A 20,742-nucleotide genomic window follows, 5' to 3' on the forward strand; every position below is an offset into this window, starting at 1 on the left:
GAGGGCTCAGCCTTCACAGAGAGGAGGGCGGGACGAGGAACATAGCAACTGTGGGAGGCAAGCAGGAGGGACACTGCGGAGGAGGCTGGGGCCTGAGGTTGGGTGGGGGCAGGGCCAGGGCCAGGTGCCTGCTGCAAGCTTTGTGGGCTCTAGATTGCAGAGAAGCACCTACTGCGGGGAGAACTAGACCATGGAACTTGTCTCCTGAAGCCATTTCCTCCCTCTCGCCTACTCCAGTCTTCCCCAGCGCTGGTCACAGTGTGGAGCCTGGTCTCTGTAGACTATACTTTCATGGGGCCGACAGGACAGAGTCCTTGGAGTTGGGCCTGGTCAGAAAAACCCAGAAAGTGTGCATGCCGGAACTTTTTTCCTGCAAACTCCGCAGCCCCTCCCCATGCCCCAAGTAGCGACCCCTCTCCCCTTGCCTGAACCCCATCCTTCACTTCACCCACAGCGTCTGTCCCCGAGGTGCCGTGGAGGCAGCCTCCCTCGCTCCAGCCTCTCACACATCTCCGGGTCACAGGATAAAAGCCAAAGGTGAAGGTGGAAGAAAGCACAAGCAGGTGCAATGGTCCCGCAGCGTTTCCTAAGGACTTGGAGCTGCCACGGCTCCAGCCAGCAGTGAGACGCCCTCCAGGCTGGATGTTCTGCCCAGCAGCTCTCATGCCACTTTATTTGCCAAGTAGCAGAGCTGGGATGGGAGAGGGCGTGGGAAGTTGTTCTTACCAGATACCTCCTTCTCCCTGTCCCCCAGAGCCCCACAAAGCCAGGGTGGGTGTACTCCACCAAAGATGGTCTGCTCTCCCCGCCAGCTTCCTGCTTTCCCAGGCCCCCCACCCCCAGAACCAGAATCAGGGGCCCCTGGTTGGCAAGAGAAGACCCCCAGGCACAGGATAGCCAGATTCTGGCCTCCTGTTACTGAACCTGCACTAAAAACAGCCCCCGGCCCTGCCACCCGCATCCCAAACGCACGTATTCATGTGCTCGAGCAGCCACAGTGGTTGTCAGGCTATTCACAGGCATCCTTCCGGTGACAGCCTCTAACTCTAGTCCCAAATGTTGTTCCCTTTTTTCTCTCCCTTTTTAAAAAATCTTCTGACTACACTAGCCTCCTCCAGCTCTGCTCAGGGCTGGTCAGGGGGAATGGATAATATAGAGAGTCAGAAGACCTGGGTTCAAAGGCCAGCCCTGCCTCCCAGGCAACGCCCTCTGTGTGAGAGGCTTCTCCTCTGTAACAGGAGATCATATGGACTGACCCCCGGTTATGAGGAGATCCCGTGGGGCGAGGCCCACAATGGCCCTGCACACACGGGAGCTAACATCACAGACACCACCTGGGCCTGGGGCCGGGAGGGCAGGGAGGCAGTGGGGCACAGGGCTGGCCCTGCAGCCTGGGGGCAGGGATGGTGTGGGGAGGGATTCCAGGTAGTGGGCACACTGAAAATGCCCCCCGAGGCAGGCCAGTCCTCACCGTCCCTGGTTGCAGGCAACTGGCTGCCCCTGTTCTGAGACCACCAGGGAAGCAGTCTCTTCTTTTGGGGCCCTCCTGGCCCACATTCGGAAAGTCCTTTGAGCACCTTCTTGCTGTCACCAATTTCCTACCTACTTGTTCCAGGCCAAGGCACGCCAGGGCTGCTGCATCCCACATCATCCTGGGAAATGGTGCCCAGGAGCTGGGCAGCACATGTCCATGGCAGTTGTCTCCAAGCCAGCTAGGGCTCTGCCATGGTGGAGCGCTTTGTTATTGTGTGATTGTCCGATCAACGCCCATCTGCGAACTCCATGGAGGCAGAGATCCGTTTTATTCCCGGCACCTTGCTCAGGGCCTGGGACACAAATAGTTGCTCAATAAGTATTCACTAAGACAATGGCTGGGTGGATGGATGGAGTGACAGTTTCTCCTGCACTACTCGCCTTTTCAATTACCAGCACATTCCCTCAGCCTGTGGCCACCTAGGACTCCTCTGGAACCCACTAGGGGAAGAATAAGGGCCCGAAGCTTTGAAGTCTCGTAGTCACATGTGGACATCTGAGAAGACATATGCAAAATGCCCAGCTGTGCCTGACCTGAAAGGCTCACTCCTAAAGTGGTGCTTCCTGGCTGTGCTCTGAGGGTGGGGTGGGGAGGTGGGGGGTAGACTCCACATGCTATACAGGCAGATGAATGATCCTTTGATTTAAAAGCATTCTATGAGAAAGACAGGCACAGAAAGCAGAGAGAAGAGAAAAAATTAGAGGGCTGCAGCCTGCTCAGCCTCCGGCTCTCTCTTTCCACCCTCGCTGTCAAGGCAAAGAGGCCATGGTCAGAGCCTCTTGGGAAGGAGCTAGAGCCTGGGCCACCCCCTTCCACCTTGGTGTTCCTGGGCCCTGCACCCATTCCTTTGCCCCTGAAGTACTGAGGGGAGAGCGGGTGGAGCCCAGCCCTCCCCCTGCCCACTCTAGCTGTCAATCTGCTTTCTCGCAGAAAGACTTGAAGTTTCATGACAGCTGTGGGCAACTTTCCCCAGCCCCGCCTCCCGCCCATGCCTGCCCTCTTCCCCTCTTCTCTCTGCCAGAGCCCTCCCAAAAGTGCTTTGAGGTTGCCTTCCCTCCCTCTCTCGTTCCTTTCCTCCTTCCCACCCTTCCTTTTTCCTTCCTTCCTTTCTCTTTTTCTCTCTCCCTCCCTTTGTCATCTCGTCCAATCCCCCACCCGATAAACCTGTGTGACCTCATAAGATTTCTGATGACGAGATGAAATTTCAAGCTCCCATCCAGGTCAAGATCTTCCATAGACTGAGTGTGTGGTGTGTGTGTATGAGTGTGAGCATGCTATGTGTGTATGTGTGTGCACGCAGTGTGAGCGTGCTATGTGTGTATGTGTGTGCACGCACGTTGGCTATGGCATGTGTACCAGCAGCTGAGAGGTCCCTGGGGTTTCTAGCTCCCTTGGGGGCCTGGTGTCTTCTCCAGGAGGTAGCCACTGGGCTATTGACCCCCTGAGCTAGAGGAGGGGGCTATTTTGCCCACCTCCTAGAATCCGGGTGCTCCTGGGGTCAGAAGCCTGTCCGAGGGCTCAGGGTTACATTCAGGTTCAGGGAGAAGATCAAAGTCCATAATTAAGTGTTCAGGGCAAGTTAAGTGCTCCCAAGTTTGGTGCTAAAAATACTGTATTTAGTATGCAAATTATGCCCTGACAGCTCCCTAGAGCCTAAGCCCGTGGGTGCTGGCACCTTGTTTGTCATCACTGCTGTTATTCTCAAGGTGGTAAGAATATTCCTCCTTCACTGGGTTGATTTCTATTTCACTTTTAAAAAGCCAAATTTCTGTTGTTGGGTCAGTAGCAAGTTGTGGCCCCAGAAGGCTTGGAGCTGTGACTGGCCTGGAGGCCATGAGGAGGGAGGCCACGTCACTCAGGGCCTCCCTGCCTCCCCAACCTGCCCCAGAGGAAGGGGGTCCTGATGCGATGCAGAAGACAGGGCAGGGGGCAGGCACAAACACAGCACAGCTGGCACCTCAAACGCCACCTCGTCCATGGAGCCTTCTCTGCCCTAGTGGACAAGAGGGCTAAGCATTGGTCCTTCAGAGGTACCAGGACCTGGAGAAGAGGTGGAAGAGGGCCAGCTTGGCTTCCCTCTGGTGGGCCCCTGCTGCTTTAGCGATTAAGGGAGCTCTGTGGATGCGTGGGTTCCCTTTGGAAATGTTCTCCCCTCCCATCTTGGTTGACAGTTGAGGGTCAGGGCCACCCAATGGCAGGACTGAGAAGGCTCCTGGCAGCTCTGGAGGAGAGGACAGAGGATGGCGCAGGGGAGAAACACACAGGCACACACATCTCCTTGGTCCTCCTGGAGCAGGTTCTTTCCTCCTTTTCCCCAAAGTCCTGCCACCCTGATGGCTCTTTTGTGGAGGGTCTGCAGAAGGCCTCTCCAACTCTATCCCCAGCACAGACACAGGGATTTTCTACACCTGCAGTGGAGGACGAAGGTGGCACTGCGCCCTGCACCCGAGGGGCCTCGGATGTGACTCTTGTCGACGTTTTATTAGTTTGGAGCGTGTGTAGTGATGTTACAGAGTCAGGGACCGAGGGGCTCTCTCAAGCTGCAGCCCCCCTCCTCCCTCAGGGCAGGGCCCGGCAGGCCCAGTGGTATTCAGCCGCCTCTTAACCATAGGCTCCTCTAAGGCAGAGGCAGTGGAAAAGGAAGGCGCAGGGGAAAGAGAAGAGGCAAAAGGAAGAGAAAAGGAAAGTGGTTTTGCCGCGTAGTGTGGCAGGAGACAGCCCCTCAAAGAACTTCAGGTACCCCAATCCCGGCCCCAGAGATAGTCATAAGCCACCTTCCCCAGCTGCCCCCAGGCTGGCCTGACATTTGCTAAGAGAAGGGGTGCACCTGAGTCCATCACGAGGCAGCAGAGTAGACTTAGGGGTGGGGTCCCACTCCCCACAGGCTCTCCTGGAGCCCTCCCCTCAGGGAGTGTGGAGCCAGTGAGGCGGGGTAGGACCCACTGCGATGGGAAATAGAGGCCCCTGTCAGGTGGGAGGAGGAGTGGAGATTTTTGGCTTGGACTTCCCTGGGGTTCATCTTGTGGTCTGGTATTTACATGGGTCTCCCCAGACTGAAGTTACCTGGGCCCTGGCAAGACATCTGGCTTTCCTGGTGTGGGCCTTGTGGGCTGTGAACTCCATCTCTCCCCACCGCCCGATCCAGCAAAACCTGTGAAGGCCAGGCCGAGCCCAACAGAGAGTGCAGACTCTGAGCCGAGACTCCGGCCCCAGCAACCCCAGAGCCCCAGAAAAAGTGCAGAGAAGGCGGCTGTGTCTTTGGTGCCAAGGAGAGGAGGCTGGAAGTAGAAGAGGGACTCTGAGCTGCCCCTGAGCCATGGGGTCCAGCCCGAGGGCTGGCACCATGCCTGGCTTTCTACACGACCCTGGCAGAGTGAGGGTGTGCAGCAGTGAGGGGCGTGGGCCAAGCTAACACTGCAGGGCCTGCGGGGGAAGAGAAGGCCGAGGCCACCCCGCGTCCTCCGGCCCATGGCTCCCAGGCACTGCGGCCGGCTGGCCTGGGCAGGAGGTGGGCAGCAGGACGTGGTGGGGGTGGGCAGCAGGGTCAGCAACGGAGGATCTTCATGAAGGCTTTACGGAACTCGATGTTGAAGGTCGTGTAGATGATGGGGTTCACAGCACTGTTGACGTAGCCCAGCCACGTGAAGGCGCTGTACAGGACAGGCGGGATGTTGCAGTCACAGTGAATGTTCAGGATGTGTGTGATGAAGAAGGGCAGCCAGCAGATGATGAACACGCCTGGGGGAGAGGGGGGCGGTCAGGCTGGCCGCGAGGCCACGGGAGGCTGAGCTGGGATGGCTCACACTCAGTGGGCACGCGGGTTGTGTGCTGCAGACACTGGCCCAGGCCTTGGGACATGTGCTCTTACACTGACTGACACCCATCCCACCTGCTCTGCCTAACTCAGGACCACCTGTGCCGGTGGGATCCTTGCTGTGACGTCATCGTGTGCGAGGAGTGCCCAACAGACACACTGGGGGTCCCTGGGGCTGGAGAGGCACCTGGGAAGGGCAGGACCACAGAGCAGCGAGGGACCCTGTGCCGAGAGCGGAGGGCCTAGCCGGAACCCTGCTCTGTCACGCCTGGCTGCGTGATCAACAGCTGGCCCCTTAACCTGCTGTGACCGCATGCTCTCATTCATACCATGAGGGCGATTACACCTGCCCCACTCACGTCACAGGACTGTCGGGAGTGCAAGGGGATGGTAGGTGTGCAAGGCGTCACACACTGCCCTGGGTGCCACATGGAGGACAGGGTCACATCAGTCCCTCCTGTTCCCAATCACCCACATCAGCCCAGCCCTTGACTTTTGACCTTTATTATCTGGTTTCCTAGGAGACTTTTATTTGAAAGCTTGCCTTGCTGACAGGACCATGCCCTCGTTTCGATCAGGCCCCCCTTTTAGTCACGGCTCTGCTCCCACAGGTTGAGCTCAATTGAACTGAATTTCCCAATTCTTCAACAATAGCAATATTAACAAAGCCCATAATGATAACACCAGTGTGCACTGTTTAGCAGTTTACAACATGCTTTCACCACCGTCTATCATTTCATAACCACAACAACCCTGAGAAGCTGCCTACTCTACTGAAGGGACTAGACAGAGAAAGTCACTGGCCTCGGGTCATGAGGTTCTGGGGCTCATTATGGTAGATTGGTCAAGTTCACAGAATCTGGAGTCAAACTGCCTGAGCTTAAATCATGGGTCCTCCTTGTTCAAATTACAGGACCACTCAACCCTCAGTTTCTCCATCTGTAAACGGACCATAATCATAGAACTTACCTGCCAGGGTGTATCAGTGGCCTTGGCCTATGCCTGAGACAGTGCCGGTCCCGTGACCCACCGGCCATAGTTAAGAAGGGGTGACAGGTAATGGAACCTCAGTAAGGGGTCCTTCCCTCAGCCAGGGGTGGGCAGAGCTGGGCTGCGGCCAGCAGGCAGGGCCGACTCACCAAGAACAATGGCAAGCATCTGGGTGGCTTTCTTCTCCTTCTGCTGGGACAGCTTCCTGCGGCTCAGGGTCTTGAGCGAGGTCCGAGTTTTGCCATTGGGCATGGACTGGATCTCAAAGATCTTGGCAATCTTGGGGTGGTCTTTGGCATGCCCATTCTTCTCTGGTTTGGCAGGGCTGTCGGGAGAGCTGTGGAGGCCGTGGTGCGATGGGTCGGGGAGGGTCAACTGGTGGTGGCTGGGCGGGATGGGGCTGTACCGGGTCCTCTCAGGGGGGCTGGTGCTGGAGAGCATCTCCATCTCTAGCTCCTGGGCTCGGCGGGCAGCCTCCTGCATGAGGCAGAGAGTTCTACGTGAAGCCAGACAAGTTCTCAGGCATCAGCCACCCAGCCTCACCGGGTCTGTCTGGCCACACCTGGTCTCACCTGCTCCCCCTGGACCTTTCCTATCCTCCTCTTCAGACTCCTGCAAGCACCACAGGTCACTCTGGAGGATGATCCTGGGCAGCAGGGACCGTCTGGGTACAGGCCCCCAGCAGTCCCTGCCGGCAGGACCATCCCAGGCTCCCTTCCCAGAGCAATCCTTGGGCAACCTCAGGAATGCTACACCATCTTGTGGGGGCTTGCTACCCCAGCACTTCTCTTTTCTTAACTGAGCAACACTTACTGAGTGCCAGGCACCAAGCTGGCTGCTGGGCATAAATTACTGATTGACATTCAGTGCCTGGTAGATGTTCGGTGCCTGCCCCCAGGAGCTCATGTTCTAACTACACGGAGGGCACCCGTTCTTCCTGCCCAGCTGAACCAAAGCATCTGCACCAGCACTTACACGTGCTCCATTCTCCTGGTAGACTGATCCACCAGGAAAGGGCGAGCTCCTGGGCCCCCACATCCTTGCTGCTGGGCCAACCTGGAGGGCCCTGCGTTCATGGCCCTGCCACGTTCTCCCTTAGGCTCCATCGTTCCAGGCCGCAGGGTCGCAGCCTGAGCTGCTGAAATGCAGCCTCACTGTATTCCCAGGTGGTGTGACTGAGATGCTACCTCAGTCCTGAGTCTCTGTTTTGGCACCTGTGTCATAAACGGCCATGAGTCCTACCCTTGCTGAGCAGGTGAGTGGTGGGGGCTGTGCTTCCTGAGGACACCGGACTTGGACATCATGTGCAGCCCTTGGTGAGTTCCCTGGGCCACCATGGGGGATGGGACCCATGCTGCTTGGACCCTGATGCTACTCCCATTGAGCAAAGCCCGGGGTCTGCTGTGATCCTGTACCTCTGGGCTCAGCATAGAGGCTGTGCTTCGCCACCCACCCCCCCGGCCCCCCGCCCCTGGCTGCTTTGCTCCCTCCTCCCCTGGACTCTGCCTATAGCACGGCAGCACATGAAGTGGAAAGCACAGCAGAGATGTGGATTTCAGATTCACATAAGTCTAGGCTCAAATATGCACTCTCACTAACGGTTTAGCCTGGAGCGAGTTACCGAACCTCTCTGAGCCTCTGTTTCCTCTTCTGTAAAATGAAGATCAGTAAGACTTACCTCCAGGGTTGCTGTGAGGATTTGATGAGATAATACGAACATGGTAGGTGTTCAATTAATTACAATAGCCATTCTTATTATTTTTGTCACGTTATTATGGCCAAGACCTTTCCCCAACCACTTTCTTGTGCCAGGGGTACCTCTCTGTGCCTTGCAGAATCAAGCTATCTTGCTCCACGCCTGTGGTAAGGTGTGCTTGGAGAGTCTGGCTTCAGCAGAGGCAAAGGGAGGGATCCCGGGAGGTGCTTCTCCCTTTGCACGGCTGGTGAGGACTCTGAGAATCATGGCAGGTGGGTTTCCCTAGGAGCGGAAAGACCTGGCACTGTGTCCTGGCCTGAACACTTACCAGTCTCCGCCTGTTCACTGGGAAACTGCCATTAGACTTCATGATAACGGTGCAGAGTCTCACGTCCTCGGGGTGAGTGCAGGTGCCCTGTGGAGTGAGCCAGCATACTGGTCATGATGGGGAGGAAGGTGGGGACAGAAACCCAATGTGGAGTTGTCAGACTGGGCATAGGGGCTCAGAGAGGGCAGAGAAGAGGAGCGTAGGGGCCTGAAGAAGCAATTGAGGCAAGGAAGTACATCAGTACTGTGATGAGAATAGGTGGGCAGGACGAGGGACAAATGGTCCCTGACTTTTCTGGAGCACCTGCTAAGGGTCTGGCACCATGGTAGCCACACTCACATCTCTCTCACACTGAATCCTCAAGACCACCCTGTGGGGCCGGTATTATGATTCCCATTCAATAGAGAAAACTGAGGCTCAGAGAAGTTAAGCAAGTTGCCCGAGGTCACTCAGCAAAAAAGTGGTGCTGCCAGGATTTGAACCTGTTGTGTCTAACTCCAAATTTCTTGTTCCTTGTATGCCCACATACTGTCTGACTCAGAGGAAACTAAACAGAGGGGAGAATTCACAAGACATAAGAGAGAGGATGAAAGAAGGGCAGAGTAGAGAAGCAAGAAAACGCATGGGAGGAAGGAGGAGGTGTGCACAGGTGGGGGGATGGAGACTGTGGATGGTAAAGGATATGGGATGAAGGCATTAGTGGGAGGGGAAGGGAGACAGGGGCCAGAGTGAGGAAGGAAGAAATGAAGGAAAGAGAAGGGGAGGAGCCCAGGAGGGTGCCAAGGGCTGCTGCATTCAGACAAAATCTCCAAGCAAACACTTCTCCTCCCAGTTCGTTCCTGCCACTTCCCCACCTCCCACTTCTGGAGATTCAAGTCGCTCAGCTGAGGTCCAAGTCTTCGGAATCTGCCCGCCCAGCTCCTCAGAGCACCGGCAGCCCGCCTGCAGCCTGGACCCCCTCCTGCTGTGGTATCCCAGGCCCCCACTGAGAACAGCATGATGGTTAGTTAGGTGAGGACATTGGAGGGGACGGGGATCTCGGGACCTTGAGCGGGGCCTTCAGGTTCGCCCTGAAAGCCCGGCTGCTGCGCTTGGTGTTGACCCGCTTTCGGCGCCTCTGAAGGACCATGTAGATCTTGACATAGACCAGCAGCGTGACGATGAAGGGCGCGTAGAAGGAGACGACAGAGGAGTAGACCACGAAGGCGGGGTTGGCGATGATGCACTCGCTTTGTTCTGCGGAAGGGAGAGCCCCAGGCACGTGGGTCAGCAGGCCCAGGGGCTACAGCACCCCAGAGGCCTCATGTCCTTCACAGAGCAAGGAGCAAGGTTACCAAGACTATTGTGGATGGCTAAGGCTGCCTGGACGTTAGATACAAATAAGTGTGCTGTGTAAATCGGAGTGTTAAACACAACCGTGAGCAGAAAGCAAAACTGCGATAAACGCTTTCCGTGTTTTTCCATTACTATTCACCCATTACTTCATTAGTTCTGTCATCTATGAGCATACAAGTGGAGTCAGGGTGTTTGGAAAAAAATACCCCCCAAAAATTGTTTTAAGAGAGTAAGCCATTATTTTAGACTTCACTGTATATTGGGGGAAGGTCTGCCCCCCTTTAATTTTAGAAGCAAGGTAGCTGGGTCCTGTTTGCTGAGCTCACCTGTGTGCCACTGTGTTTCTAAGCTCCTTTCCAGGTCTAGCAGTTGTCTGTCCTCCATCTCAGGGCCTTTCCAAACTAAGCCGAACATATTTAGGCCTATTGCCACTTCTTGGAATTCCCACAGTGTTAGGTTTTCTCACACACCTCCCCGGCTTCAGTGCGTTCTTCAGTCCTGCAATGGTCTCCCGAGGTGCCCTGCACTGTTCTCACCTCCCTGATGCGGGTAAGCTTCTCCACACCAGCACCGGCAGGTGGGCACAGTGCCTCCTCTGTCTGAGGTGCTCTGACTGGCACAGTACAGGCCTTGGTGCCTCCTACTTCTTTCTACCTTTTCTGCTCCAGGTGACTGAGGCCAGGCCTGGGCTCAGCCAGCCCTGGGCCCACAGCCTGATTACACAAATACCATTGTCAGGAGTGACAAAGGCCCAGGCTCTTCTCCCCGTGTGTGCACACACCCATGCATACACATGCAGTTTGTGAGGCTGTCTGTCCTGCTCCAATCTAAACAACAAAGTTGCAAATGGCCAGACATCCTCCTGAGTCATTATCCCGACTCCTTACCCAATTCCGTTGTACCCCAGGCCATTGTCCTTCTCTGGTACAGAAAAGAGCCGGCTTGGCCCAGGACGCCCAGCCTGGCCTCAGTGCAGGGTGGCGAACGGTCCCCATGAGCTGCCACCATTTCTGCGGCAGGGGCTCAGTTCCCTCGGGGTCCTGCACAGGGGCCAGTGGAGCCACCGCAGACAGAGGCAGGCTCACCTGTGTTATTGAGTCCGAAGAGCAGAGGGCAGGAGATGGTGAAGGACAGGACCCAGACGATGGTGATCATGACAGTGACTCGGCGCTTCGAGCTGTAGCGCGTGTTGTACAGCATGGGCATGGCCACAGCCGTGTACCTGCAAAGGGGTGGGCCAGGGGGACCCTCACTCCGCAGCACGCACACACCAGAGACATCCCCCTTGGAGGGGGACAGCGGGTCCCCCTCCATGAAGCCTGCTTGTCTGCTCTAAATCAACCCTTGTGCCTGTCCTCGACTCCGACAGCGAGGACAGTCGGCGCTCCCCAATTAACTAGCCAATGATTGACTGGCTAGCATTTAGTCATGACTGTATCTATGACTCCAGTCTCTCTACTTGGATTTTAGGCTTTGTGAGGGGCTACGGCCTGGGTCTTTGCTCCTGTGAAGCTGTACCTACTATACCAGGGCAGAGCCCACAGAAGGTGGGAATGTTTGTTGATGGATTGGTAGTCAGGCCTCTCCGAGCAAGGGTTAGGTCCCATTCAGCAGAAAATAATAACAATCGTAATTGTGTATGATCCCTCCCATTCCTCTAGCAGCACTTCTCATACTGTCTTCCAAGAATCCTGCGTAGGTAGGGCCAGGGCCTCTGGGAGCCCACGTGGTCTGAGTGTACAAATTAGTAAAAGGCTCCAAGGACACAGATGAGCAAGGTGAGCCTGGCCTAGGCCCCCTGGGCCACATGCCCTGTGCTGGACCTAAAAGGGATAACCAGGTACTACAGCCCCACAAGCTGTCATCATCCTTGGTTTCTAGACACTGCAACGAGGGTTCTGAGAACTTCCACAAACCACCCAAGGTCATGTAAGTAGTAAATGATAGAGTTAGGGCTTCAGTCCCAGCCAGACGCTTTCTCCTCTACACTAGGCACCATCTGCGTATTCTTGGTAGCGTCACCGTCAGTAAGATGGTGCTCCCCAGCCAGACGCACATGGACCCACACACGTGCACCTGTGTACACGCGCACGCATGCGCACACGGACACATGGGCGCACAGGCAGCCAGCCAGCCACATAGCATCCCAGAGCCTGACCCCGCGGAGAGGGGGGCAGCCTGAAAGGCGAATGGCCTGGGTCATCTTTCCCACCGTGGCTGGGCTCACCTGTCGATGCTGATGGCACACAGATTCAGGATGCTTGCTGTGCACATCATGACATCCAGAGTGACAAAGATGTCACAGTGAATCCTGCTGAATTTCCACTCACCCACCACCTGAGGACAAAGCAACAGAAGGGGGACAGCAGAAGGGAGGTTAGCTTAAGCTTCATGCTCAGCTCTCCTGGGGAGACCAGGCCACAGGCTCAGCGGGCGGCTACAGGGCTCTGTGCGCCTCTGCCTGAGGTCTGGGGGAGAAGAGGCTCAGCCCATGGGCGCCTGAGGCCCTCGCCCCGGCCCTCTCTCCTCCTAGACACACGAGGCCACTTTGTGCCAAGGACTGTGCTGGAAGAAAGGTGACCAACTCATACTGAGTGCTTCAGCTTTGAACCTTCCTCTGTAAGACGTTTCCGTGATCACTTTGAGACGCCCATTGTACCAATGAGGAAACTGAGCCTCAGAAAAGAGCCGTGACTTGCCCAACGCCTCTCTGCTCAGTGTCTGGTCCTGCTCTGACCTAGGTTTCTGGGGGGAGCCCAGCAGCTTCTTCAGTCTGTTAAGAACAATGGTGAAGACAACGAGCCTATGAAACCGGGAAGACATTGCTGCTCCTTGTTATATGTAGAGAATGGAAGGAGTCTGGACCAGGGCTTTAGGAACAGCAGCGTGGTCTGGGGAGGGGGCGGTAATAATACAGCCCTGGTATGACAAGAGGAGTCCAGCTCCTGGCGGGAGCATTTGGTATCCCTCCCCCCACCGCACACACGCATCCCCCTTACACACACACACACACTCACACACACACGCGCGCACACACACTCCCATACCCCTCACGCATACCACACCCTCACACCCCCCATTTACACACAGGCACGCACACCCCCACAGCAGGCTGGCCCTGGCAACTTGGGAAGTTTGGGGCAGCCCCCAACCCTGAGCAGAGTCACCTCAGGGAGCCACACCTTGGGCCTCCGCCAATAGGAGAAAAGAGGAACAGGTGACGGGGCAGAGCAGTACCCACGCTGCGAGTCACAGCACGGCAGCAGGCCTAATTATAACGTTGTGCATTCTCAATATTGCCCTTTTTTCTGCTTTCAAGCCTAAAACCAAACGTTAACATTTAAGCTCAGTGACGGACACTGCAGTTACCAGGGTCAAATGTGGCAGACACAGTGGTTTCTCCTGGAGGACAGGAAGCTTCTTGTGTGGCGCTGCCCTCTCTGGGGCTTACATGTGTCCTGCACCAGGGCCCCTTCCATGTCGCAGCACGGCCCAGGTGGGCAGGAGCTGGATGTCCTGTGAGGGCGAGCGGGAGGTGGGAGGGAATGGAAGGGTTTCACGGGCATGATCAGAGTCTACCTTTTGGCACCACTGGGAAGGCCCCAGGCCCACCTCGTCCAGTCCCCCATTTGCAGCCCCTCCTGGGTTAGTATTTCAGAGCTGCTTTCATGTCCCTGGGCATCTAGGTCTGAGATACCAGAACCCTCTTCCCCATCCTCCCTGCGTTCCTTCTTTCCTACAGACACTTAGTATGTGCCAAGTTCTGTCTTAGACTCTGGGGTCATTGGCGAACAGGACTGACAAGTCCCTGCCTTTAGGGAGCTCTCAATCCCTGCCCCCAGGCCTTTCTGAAGTGAGAAAGGTGGGATTTCCTCCCCGGTACCTGGAGAAGCTGCTAGAGCACAGTCAGGGGCTGCTAACTCAAACACTCAAGAACATGTGTTGGTAGCCACTAGTTCTAGAACACCTACTGTGGGCAAGTACACGATCTCACTCATTGTTCTTAAAGCTCGTACAAGAGGGATTGCTTACGCCCAGCTATGGAGGAGGGGACTGAAGCTCAGAGCGTTCACCCAGCCAGGGTGCAGCAGGGATAGAATCTGAAGCAAGCTCTTGGGCAGAATACCAATGTTCTCATCTAAACTGTCTTGGGATGGACTGTCAGGCTTCTCAAAAGAGGAGATAATCATGTAAAAGGTACTAAATTAACAAAAAGTGTGAAAGCAGATTATAGTTGCAAGGGTGGACACACTTGGGGTTGAAGAGGAACATGGACTTGCCCGAGATCACCTGGAGATTTAGTAGCGGAGCAAGGACTGGACTCCAGGTTTTCTCTGCACTTTTGCACACCATTCGTTGGCATTCTTGCTCACAAGAAGCTGAGGCCTGCAGGATGGGGCTCGAGCTGGCTTGGCTAAATCTTAGCAACAACTAGCACATATTAAGCACCTACTGTCAGGCACTCTTCCCAACACTTCACACCCATATCTATGGAATAGGACAGCAAACCTCGGAGGCTAATGACATGACTGCCACTCCTCAGAACCCCCAGACAGCTACCCCCTCCCTGCTCAATAGCTTTGCACATTTTTTTCTCTGCCAGGACTGCAAATGCCTTGCTCCCTCCCCTGGAGAATTCTTTCGAAATCATCACTCACTTCTTCCTTCAAGACTTCCCTGTCCCCACATGCCAAGTCACGTGCCCCCCTTGTGCTCCCACATCGCCACCTGGAGATGGCTCCATTGTCACCTCCCTCAGGTTGCACTGTAATGGCCCTGTCAGTCTCCCCGATGGCAGGCCGGTGCCTTTGACTCCCGCCCCAGTGATTGGGTAGGACGTAGAAGTGTTCAATAGATGTCGAGTGAATGAATAAATAACTCTGTGATCTTAATCTTTCGCTTCACTTCTCAATCTCATCTGCTCATCTGGAAAATGCACACAGTAAATCCTCCCCTCAAAGCCACAGGTGGCCTCTGGCTCTCTGGTCTTAGGAGTTTCTCCAGATGGAAAGTGGTAGAGTCAGGAATTGAATCCAGTCCTCCCACTCCAAAACCAGTGTGTTTTCCATGTACTGATCAGAATAAATAATACACATCCAGTCTCATGCTAGACATGTCAGGCTCTCAGAGGCATTTAACATCGCTGGAAATGGAACAGGATGGAAAATTCTAGACAACAAGAGTGTCTTTTAGAGTGTGTACAGTATGTGGTTACGAGGATACTTTGACAGGATGTTGTGATAGGGTAAGACTCCACTTGGGACATTCTCTAGGGACAATAAATAGCTGAGGCAATGTCCTGTAAGTAGGACTCCCTGTCCAGCTCTTGTTTTGGAGGGAGACGATGGGGGAGTTTGAGAACTGCCCTCTGAGATGCTATTCCCCATCCTGCCTCCCTGAAACACTGAGTTTCCTCTTTAAAATAATGGTGAACAGATATGTTTAAAATATCTGTTTGAAGGACCTACATAGATTGTTAGGGGCCCCAGTATAGCCCAGGTACAGATTTGGCCCCACCCTAGGGTGTCTGGGTGGGATGGTGGGTCTGGAAGCCCCTGAACCCACACCCAGAGCCCGGGGCAGAGCACACCTTACTCTGGGAAGAAGACGCCTCTTTGCCTTGTTTGGGGAGGGTCCTCTCTATGTGCAGAGGTGCTGGATCTCTATGGTCATCTTCATCTTCAATATCATTATCGTGGCTGACTTTTACATACTGCTTCTTATGTGCTTGGTGCCATTGTAAGCACTTGTCATATAGTAATTCATTTAATCCTCAAACAGTGCTACGAGATAAATACTAGTATTATTTCTATTCTATAGATAAGGAAACTGAGGCACAGAGAGGTTCTTTGCTCTGCCATTCACCCATCACTTTTTTCTGATGGTCTGAAGCCTGGGACCTTCCTTTGAAAGTGAGTATTAGGGGAAGAGGCCTAAGAATTAAGAAGGGACTCCTCAGAGAGAGGCCTTGAGATGGGACATGGGGTGGACAGGCTAGGGGCCCTCATCAAAATGGGAATCATTGGACCCCTGGCCTGTGGCATCTGTATGTCCTTATGTTATTTTGTATCTATTGCTTGTTTCCTTTTGGTTCTTCCTTAACATTCAGTCAGGTCGTTTGAAAGTGCCAGCCTGTTTGGTCTGTACTAAAGGAAAACCTGGGAGTGATGGCCGGAGTGGCCTCCCTCTGGGCGACTGTGGTGGTGACAACAGGAAGCACAGGGAGCCGCTCGGGGGCATAGAGACGGGGAGAAGTGTCACTTCTGACCAGCCTGTCATCCCGACCTCAGCTTCTTTTAGATTCTCCTCTGCTCAAACCTACAAAGGGTTCACGTTTTCTTTCAAAAGACGGGCTTTTGTCTGTGACAGAGGTAAATTCCTCTCTCGCCCAGGGCAGGAAGGTAACAGCTCAGTGATCTTAGAGACCTTTGCATTGTTTCTTTCCTGAATGTCTGGTCAGCTTCCCATGCACCCAGACTCCACCCCCAAATCTTGGGCAGAGAAAGGGGCAGGATCCAGCTTGTGCCAACTCATATCCCCCTGACCCTCCCACATCTGTCTGCCAGCTCTGAAAAGTGTCTGCCTGGAGGTAGGTCCTCTTCGGGATTTCTCTATCAGCAGCTTCTCCCTGTGCTGTGTGATCTGGGTGAAGACCGCAACTTCTCAAAGCTTCTTTTCCTCTCCTGTAAAGTGACGATTAGCATGAGTATTTGTTGAATCTGTGTCTGTAGAAGGCCTGGCAAGGTGTCTAGACCATAAGAGGGGCTTCCTACTCACTATTCTGAGGCACGGAGTTGGGCTCTGTCCTGAGCCCAGTAATGGTGACTCTCTGCTACTTCCTGAGGAAGGGGCTGTAGCCCATTCCACAGAGAATGGAAATCCCAGACGACAGGCGCTAGGACAAACTGAGGGAGAAGGAAAGCACAGAGCAGCAGTCCCCATTTTTGAAGTGGGGAGAGAGGAATGAAGAGCTTGGACTTGGAAGCTAGAACATCTCCCGTGCTTGGGGGGGTTCCTCATCAATTACCCCCATTTCCAGCAGGACCTAGTGAATTGACTCTGGGGCCAGACAGAGTGCCAGCTTGGACCTGTCAGCTATGTAACACTGGAGAGCTCACCTAATTTCTGTGAAACGGTGATAGTAACTCTGGTTTCTCAGGACTGCTGTGAGGACTCTATGGGCAAATGCTGTATGTACAGGACTTAACATGAGGCCCAGCGCTTAGGAAGCACTCTAAGACTGAAGTTGGGGTTGGTAAAGAGACAACCTACCCATTTTATAAGGAGAAAAACTGAGCCCAGAGTGGAGGAAGAGATCACCTGAGAAAGCACCAGGCACTTATTGGCAGAAACCAGTGAGGAGCCTGGACTGCAGCACAGTGTCTTCTGGGCAGAGGTGCTGTAGCAGGGCGGGGCCCAGACCTACCTCCAAGTAGACCACCCAAGGCATGACGAGCGTGGCTACGAGGAGGTCAGCCACGGCGAGGCTGACGATCAGGTAGTTGGTGGTGGTCTGGAGCGCCTTCTCCCGGGACACGGCCATGCACACCAGCACGTTGCCAAAGACGATGATGAAAATGAGCAAGGTAAGCAGCGTGGCGTAGTAGTTGTAGTGGGGCTTGTCGGCCTTTCCTTCGGACCCGTTGAAGGGCCGGCTCCAGTTCTGGCTCTCCAGATGGTCATCGTACCAGCTCAGGTTCAGAGGATCCATTGGGGCAGTGGGGCCACTGGGTGGCCAGGCTCTGGCCGTGAAAAATGGACACAGGGAGTGAGCAGGAGGACGTCCCAAAGCATGCTGCTTCTCACAGAGGACTCCAGAGCTAAAACCAACCACCAGAAGCTAATAGAAAGAATTCTCCAGCCTCAGGATGTTAAGTTTTACATCCAACAATTTTCTTAAAATGTTGGGGACTACTGCTACTATTCTGCTAGCACGTTTTTGCAGGTGGTAAAACAAATGAACAAGTATAATTTGTAAAAAAGTACAATACAATGCATGAGCTTGAAAAGAGCTGATCGTTCATTCATTCATTTATTCAAAACACATTTATTAAGCACATCCTATGCAACACACACTTAAGTTAATGAGGATTTTCAACTTCTAATGGTAGGAACAGAAATATGCATTCATTCATTCTTGATTCTATAAGTACTTAATGAGCATTGTTCTATATAGTCCTAGAAACATAAGCAGAAACAAAATGTACATGGTTCTCCAGCTCACAATCTAAAAGAAACAATAGCCAATTAATCAAGCAATTAAACCTGTGAATGGTAGGAACTAGGAAATGGAATAGGGGAGAGACACATAACCTAGTTTAGGGATTCAAAGGCTTTCAATAGGAAGTGACGTGACATTTAACAAACACCTGAAGGATGTGTAGGAATTATCTAGGGAAAGAGTTGGGAGCCGGGGGAGAGGTCTAGACATAGGAATCGTCATATGCAAAAGAGCTAGTGAGCAGGTGCCATGGTGGAGGGCTAGAAAGAGGTTTGGAAGAACTGAAGCATAAAGGGTTGGCCTCAGTTAAACTGGGGAGATTGCAATAGGTGAGATCGTGGAGGGCCTTGTAAGTCATACCAGGAGTTTACACTTGACCCTAATGGCATAATCAGATAAGCCTTTCAGAGAGAAGATTCTGGGTGCTGTGCAGAGAATGGAAGAGCAGGGCCAAGCGAGGTGGCAGGACACCAGCTAGGAAGCTGGAGCAGGAACCCCAGCAGGAGATGATGAGGTCTGCATGTGTGCACTAAACCTTGAGGAAGGTGCATCTCATCCAAGGGTGGGGAGACAACCTAAAAAAGGCATCATCTGAGATGGAGTAGGAGGAGTTAGCCAGGCAACTGAGTGGGGGGAGGTGGGGTGGGGGGGGGAGATGTTCCAGCTAGAGATAACCTAACACAGTCCCAAATAGCAAATAATTCTGTTTGGCTGAACCTGTAGGGCATGACGGTGACGCTGGGGAGAATTACGCTGGAGGGCCATTCATGGGCCAGATCAGGGCTCGTAAGCTTGGGAGCCCCTGAAAGTTTGGGTACAGAGGACTGACTCTACTGGATTGGTGGTTTAGAAAGGTGGCTGGCTGCTGCAGGGTAGAGGGGACCTTGGATGGGAGTGAGGTTATGGCTATAATTCAGGTAAGAGATGGTAGTTTCCCGGATGAAGATAGGGGGGATAAGATTGCAGTGAAGTGTTCAGAACAGTAGTGAAAGCTGGAAGTCAGTTTCATGGAATTCGGTCATTGGGAGGGGGTCGGGGTGGGAATAAGCAGGGAGAGAAGGAATCAAGGATAAGCGCATTCCTGCATTGGGTTCTGGGAGGCTGGTAGTGCTTCTCACTAAGAAAACAGAGCAGCAGGCTCAGAGGAAGACTTGAGAAGCACTGATGAGCTTGACAACCTGTGTTTTGGTTGTGATTGAAACATAATGCACATATAATATAGTTGGCTTTCCTGTTAACAAATGTATTCCTATTTCACACAATGGAATTAAATTTATTAATATTTCAAGGCATTCCTCACAAAGCACCATGAATAGGTGCTATGGTACCCAAACGGATTTGAAATCCATCAATTTAGGCCATTTGAGATGAACATGGTTCCATGTCCAAATCAGCTAAAACGGGTCAGAGGAGGGTGTGCCCACCTCTACACCAGCATCTCTACCTGACACATCTGCTCTGCCAGTCTCAGCAGAATAGTATGGGCGATATCATATCCTGCACCACCACTTTAGAGTCTGGGAAAAGCAAAATGCCTAATTCCACGTGGGGTGATGAGGAAGCCAGCCAATGCAATAAGCCTTCCAATTCTAAGGTAGAATTGTGTCATATTGAGGCTGTCCTCTGCAAAGCCAAGTGGTCCCTCTGCCCATATGAAGCACACAGCAGAAGATCTGGGTGTGTGTATTGACCAGAAAACAGCGGCTGCTGCTGCCATTCATTGACTCAATCAGCATCTGTTGAGCCTGCTGGGCAGAAAGCAGGAGCCAGGCACTGCCAGGGCCTGGAGACGTAGATACACGCTCTGCTCCCCAGGATCCTGCTGCTTCCTCTCTGCCGCTCCTCCCACGCGCTTAGTCTCTCTCTGGGTTGGGCTAATGGCCGCTGACTCTGGGCTCCCTGGCTCCGCCACCCCACCCATTCTCTGCGCCTAATTAAACTTCTGTTTCTGCAGCACAGTCCTGAACCTGCCTATGATAACAGCTTCATGTACTCGGAAAGGATTTGGTAGTTTGCCAAGGTTTTTTGTTTGTTTGTTTTTTGATATACTATCTCATTTATCCTCCAAACAATCTCTCAGGTTTGTAATTATTATCCCGAATCTACAAAGCAGAAAAATATCTGGAAAACTTCCTCTCCCTTCTCTCTATTTGCCCAATCCCTACACATCCTTCACAGCAAGCTTGATCAGAACCGTCCTGCGCTGGGACCCATCCCAAGTCTTCCTGGCTGGATCTTCTCCCTCTCGCCTTGGGGTTCACACAGCACTATTTCATGGTTCTGTTCTGGAACATGCCCAATTTGTGTGTCTATTTTTTTCACTGGGGTGTAAGCACCTCAAGGGTTACACTGTTCTGCTCATGCCTCATCTTCATGGAATACACAAAAGAGCATTCTATCTAGTTCTCTTCTTCTGCCTCCTAACACTATGATTTTCAGGTAGGAAACGTTCAATAGATGTTTGCTGAACTGAATCAAAGGTTCTGTGAGTCCACCTGGGAAGAACCATCCCACCCTCCCACCCCACCCCCGCACACACATTTGAAATTAGCTGTTAACATAGGTGGTTAGATTAACAAGTGACAAAATAATAATGCAGCCTAACAGTACCAAGGGTGTTGCATGTTGGCTCCCCAGAAAAGTGGACTCTGAGGGGGAAACTAGCATGCAGGAAATTTATTGGGGAATGTTCCCAGGCTAAAAACCTGCAGGGAAGTCAAGGAAGCAAGGCTGGTCAGAGAAGTTGGGCTGCTTTGCAGTCACACCAAAGGCCTCAGACGATGGTCCCCTTTGTCCCCTCTCATAGTGTCATAGGTTGTGGGCT

General features: G+C 53.5%; 1 protein-coding gene across 2 annotated transcripts in view; it reads right to left on the reverse strand.

Annotated features, from left to right (window-relative positions):
- Window positions 1-3,573: 3,573 nt before the first annotated feature.
- DRD2 (dopamine receptor D2) overlaps window positions 3,574-20,742 on the reverse strand; it is a 76,088-nt gene continuing 58,919 nt past the window's right edge. Inside the window, exons 2-8 of one of the 2 annotated variants that reach the window (XM_081063378.1) lie at window positions 17,124-17,439; window positions 11,925-12,034; window positions 10,783-10,919; window positions 9,408-9,598; window positions 8,363-8,449; window positions 6,488-6,815; window positions 3,574-5,272 (exon numbers count right to left, since the gene is read on the reverse strand). In XM_081063378.1, coding sequence (XP_080919504.1) covers window positions 5,079-5,272; window positions 6,488-6,815; window positions 8,363-8,449; window positions 9,408-9,598; window positions 10,783-10,919; window positions 11,925-12,034; window positions 17,124-17,408 — 1,332 coding nt within the window. In that variant the 5' untranslated portion in view covers window positions 17,409-17,439 and the 3' untranslated portion in view covers window positions 3,574-5,078. The remainder of the gene's footprint in view (window positions 5,273-6,487; window positions 6,816-8,362; window positions 8,450-9,407; window positions 9,599-10,782; window positions 10,920-11,924; window positions 12,035-17,123; window positions 17,440-20,742) is intronic. The other variant, XM_081063379.1, reaches the window with a different exon arrangement.

This window comes from Rhinolophus hipposideros (assembly GCF_964194185.1).
Source record: "Rhinolophus hipposideros genome assembly, chromosome: 10".
Lineage (NCBI taxonomy): Eukaryota > Metazoa > Chordata > Mammalia > Chiroptera > Rhinolophidae > Rhinolophus > Rhinolophus hipposideros.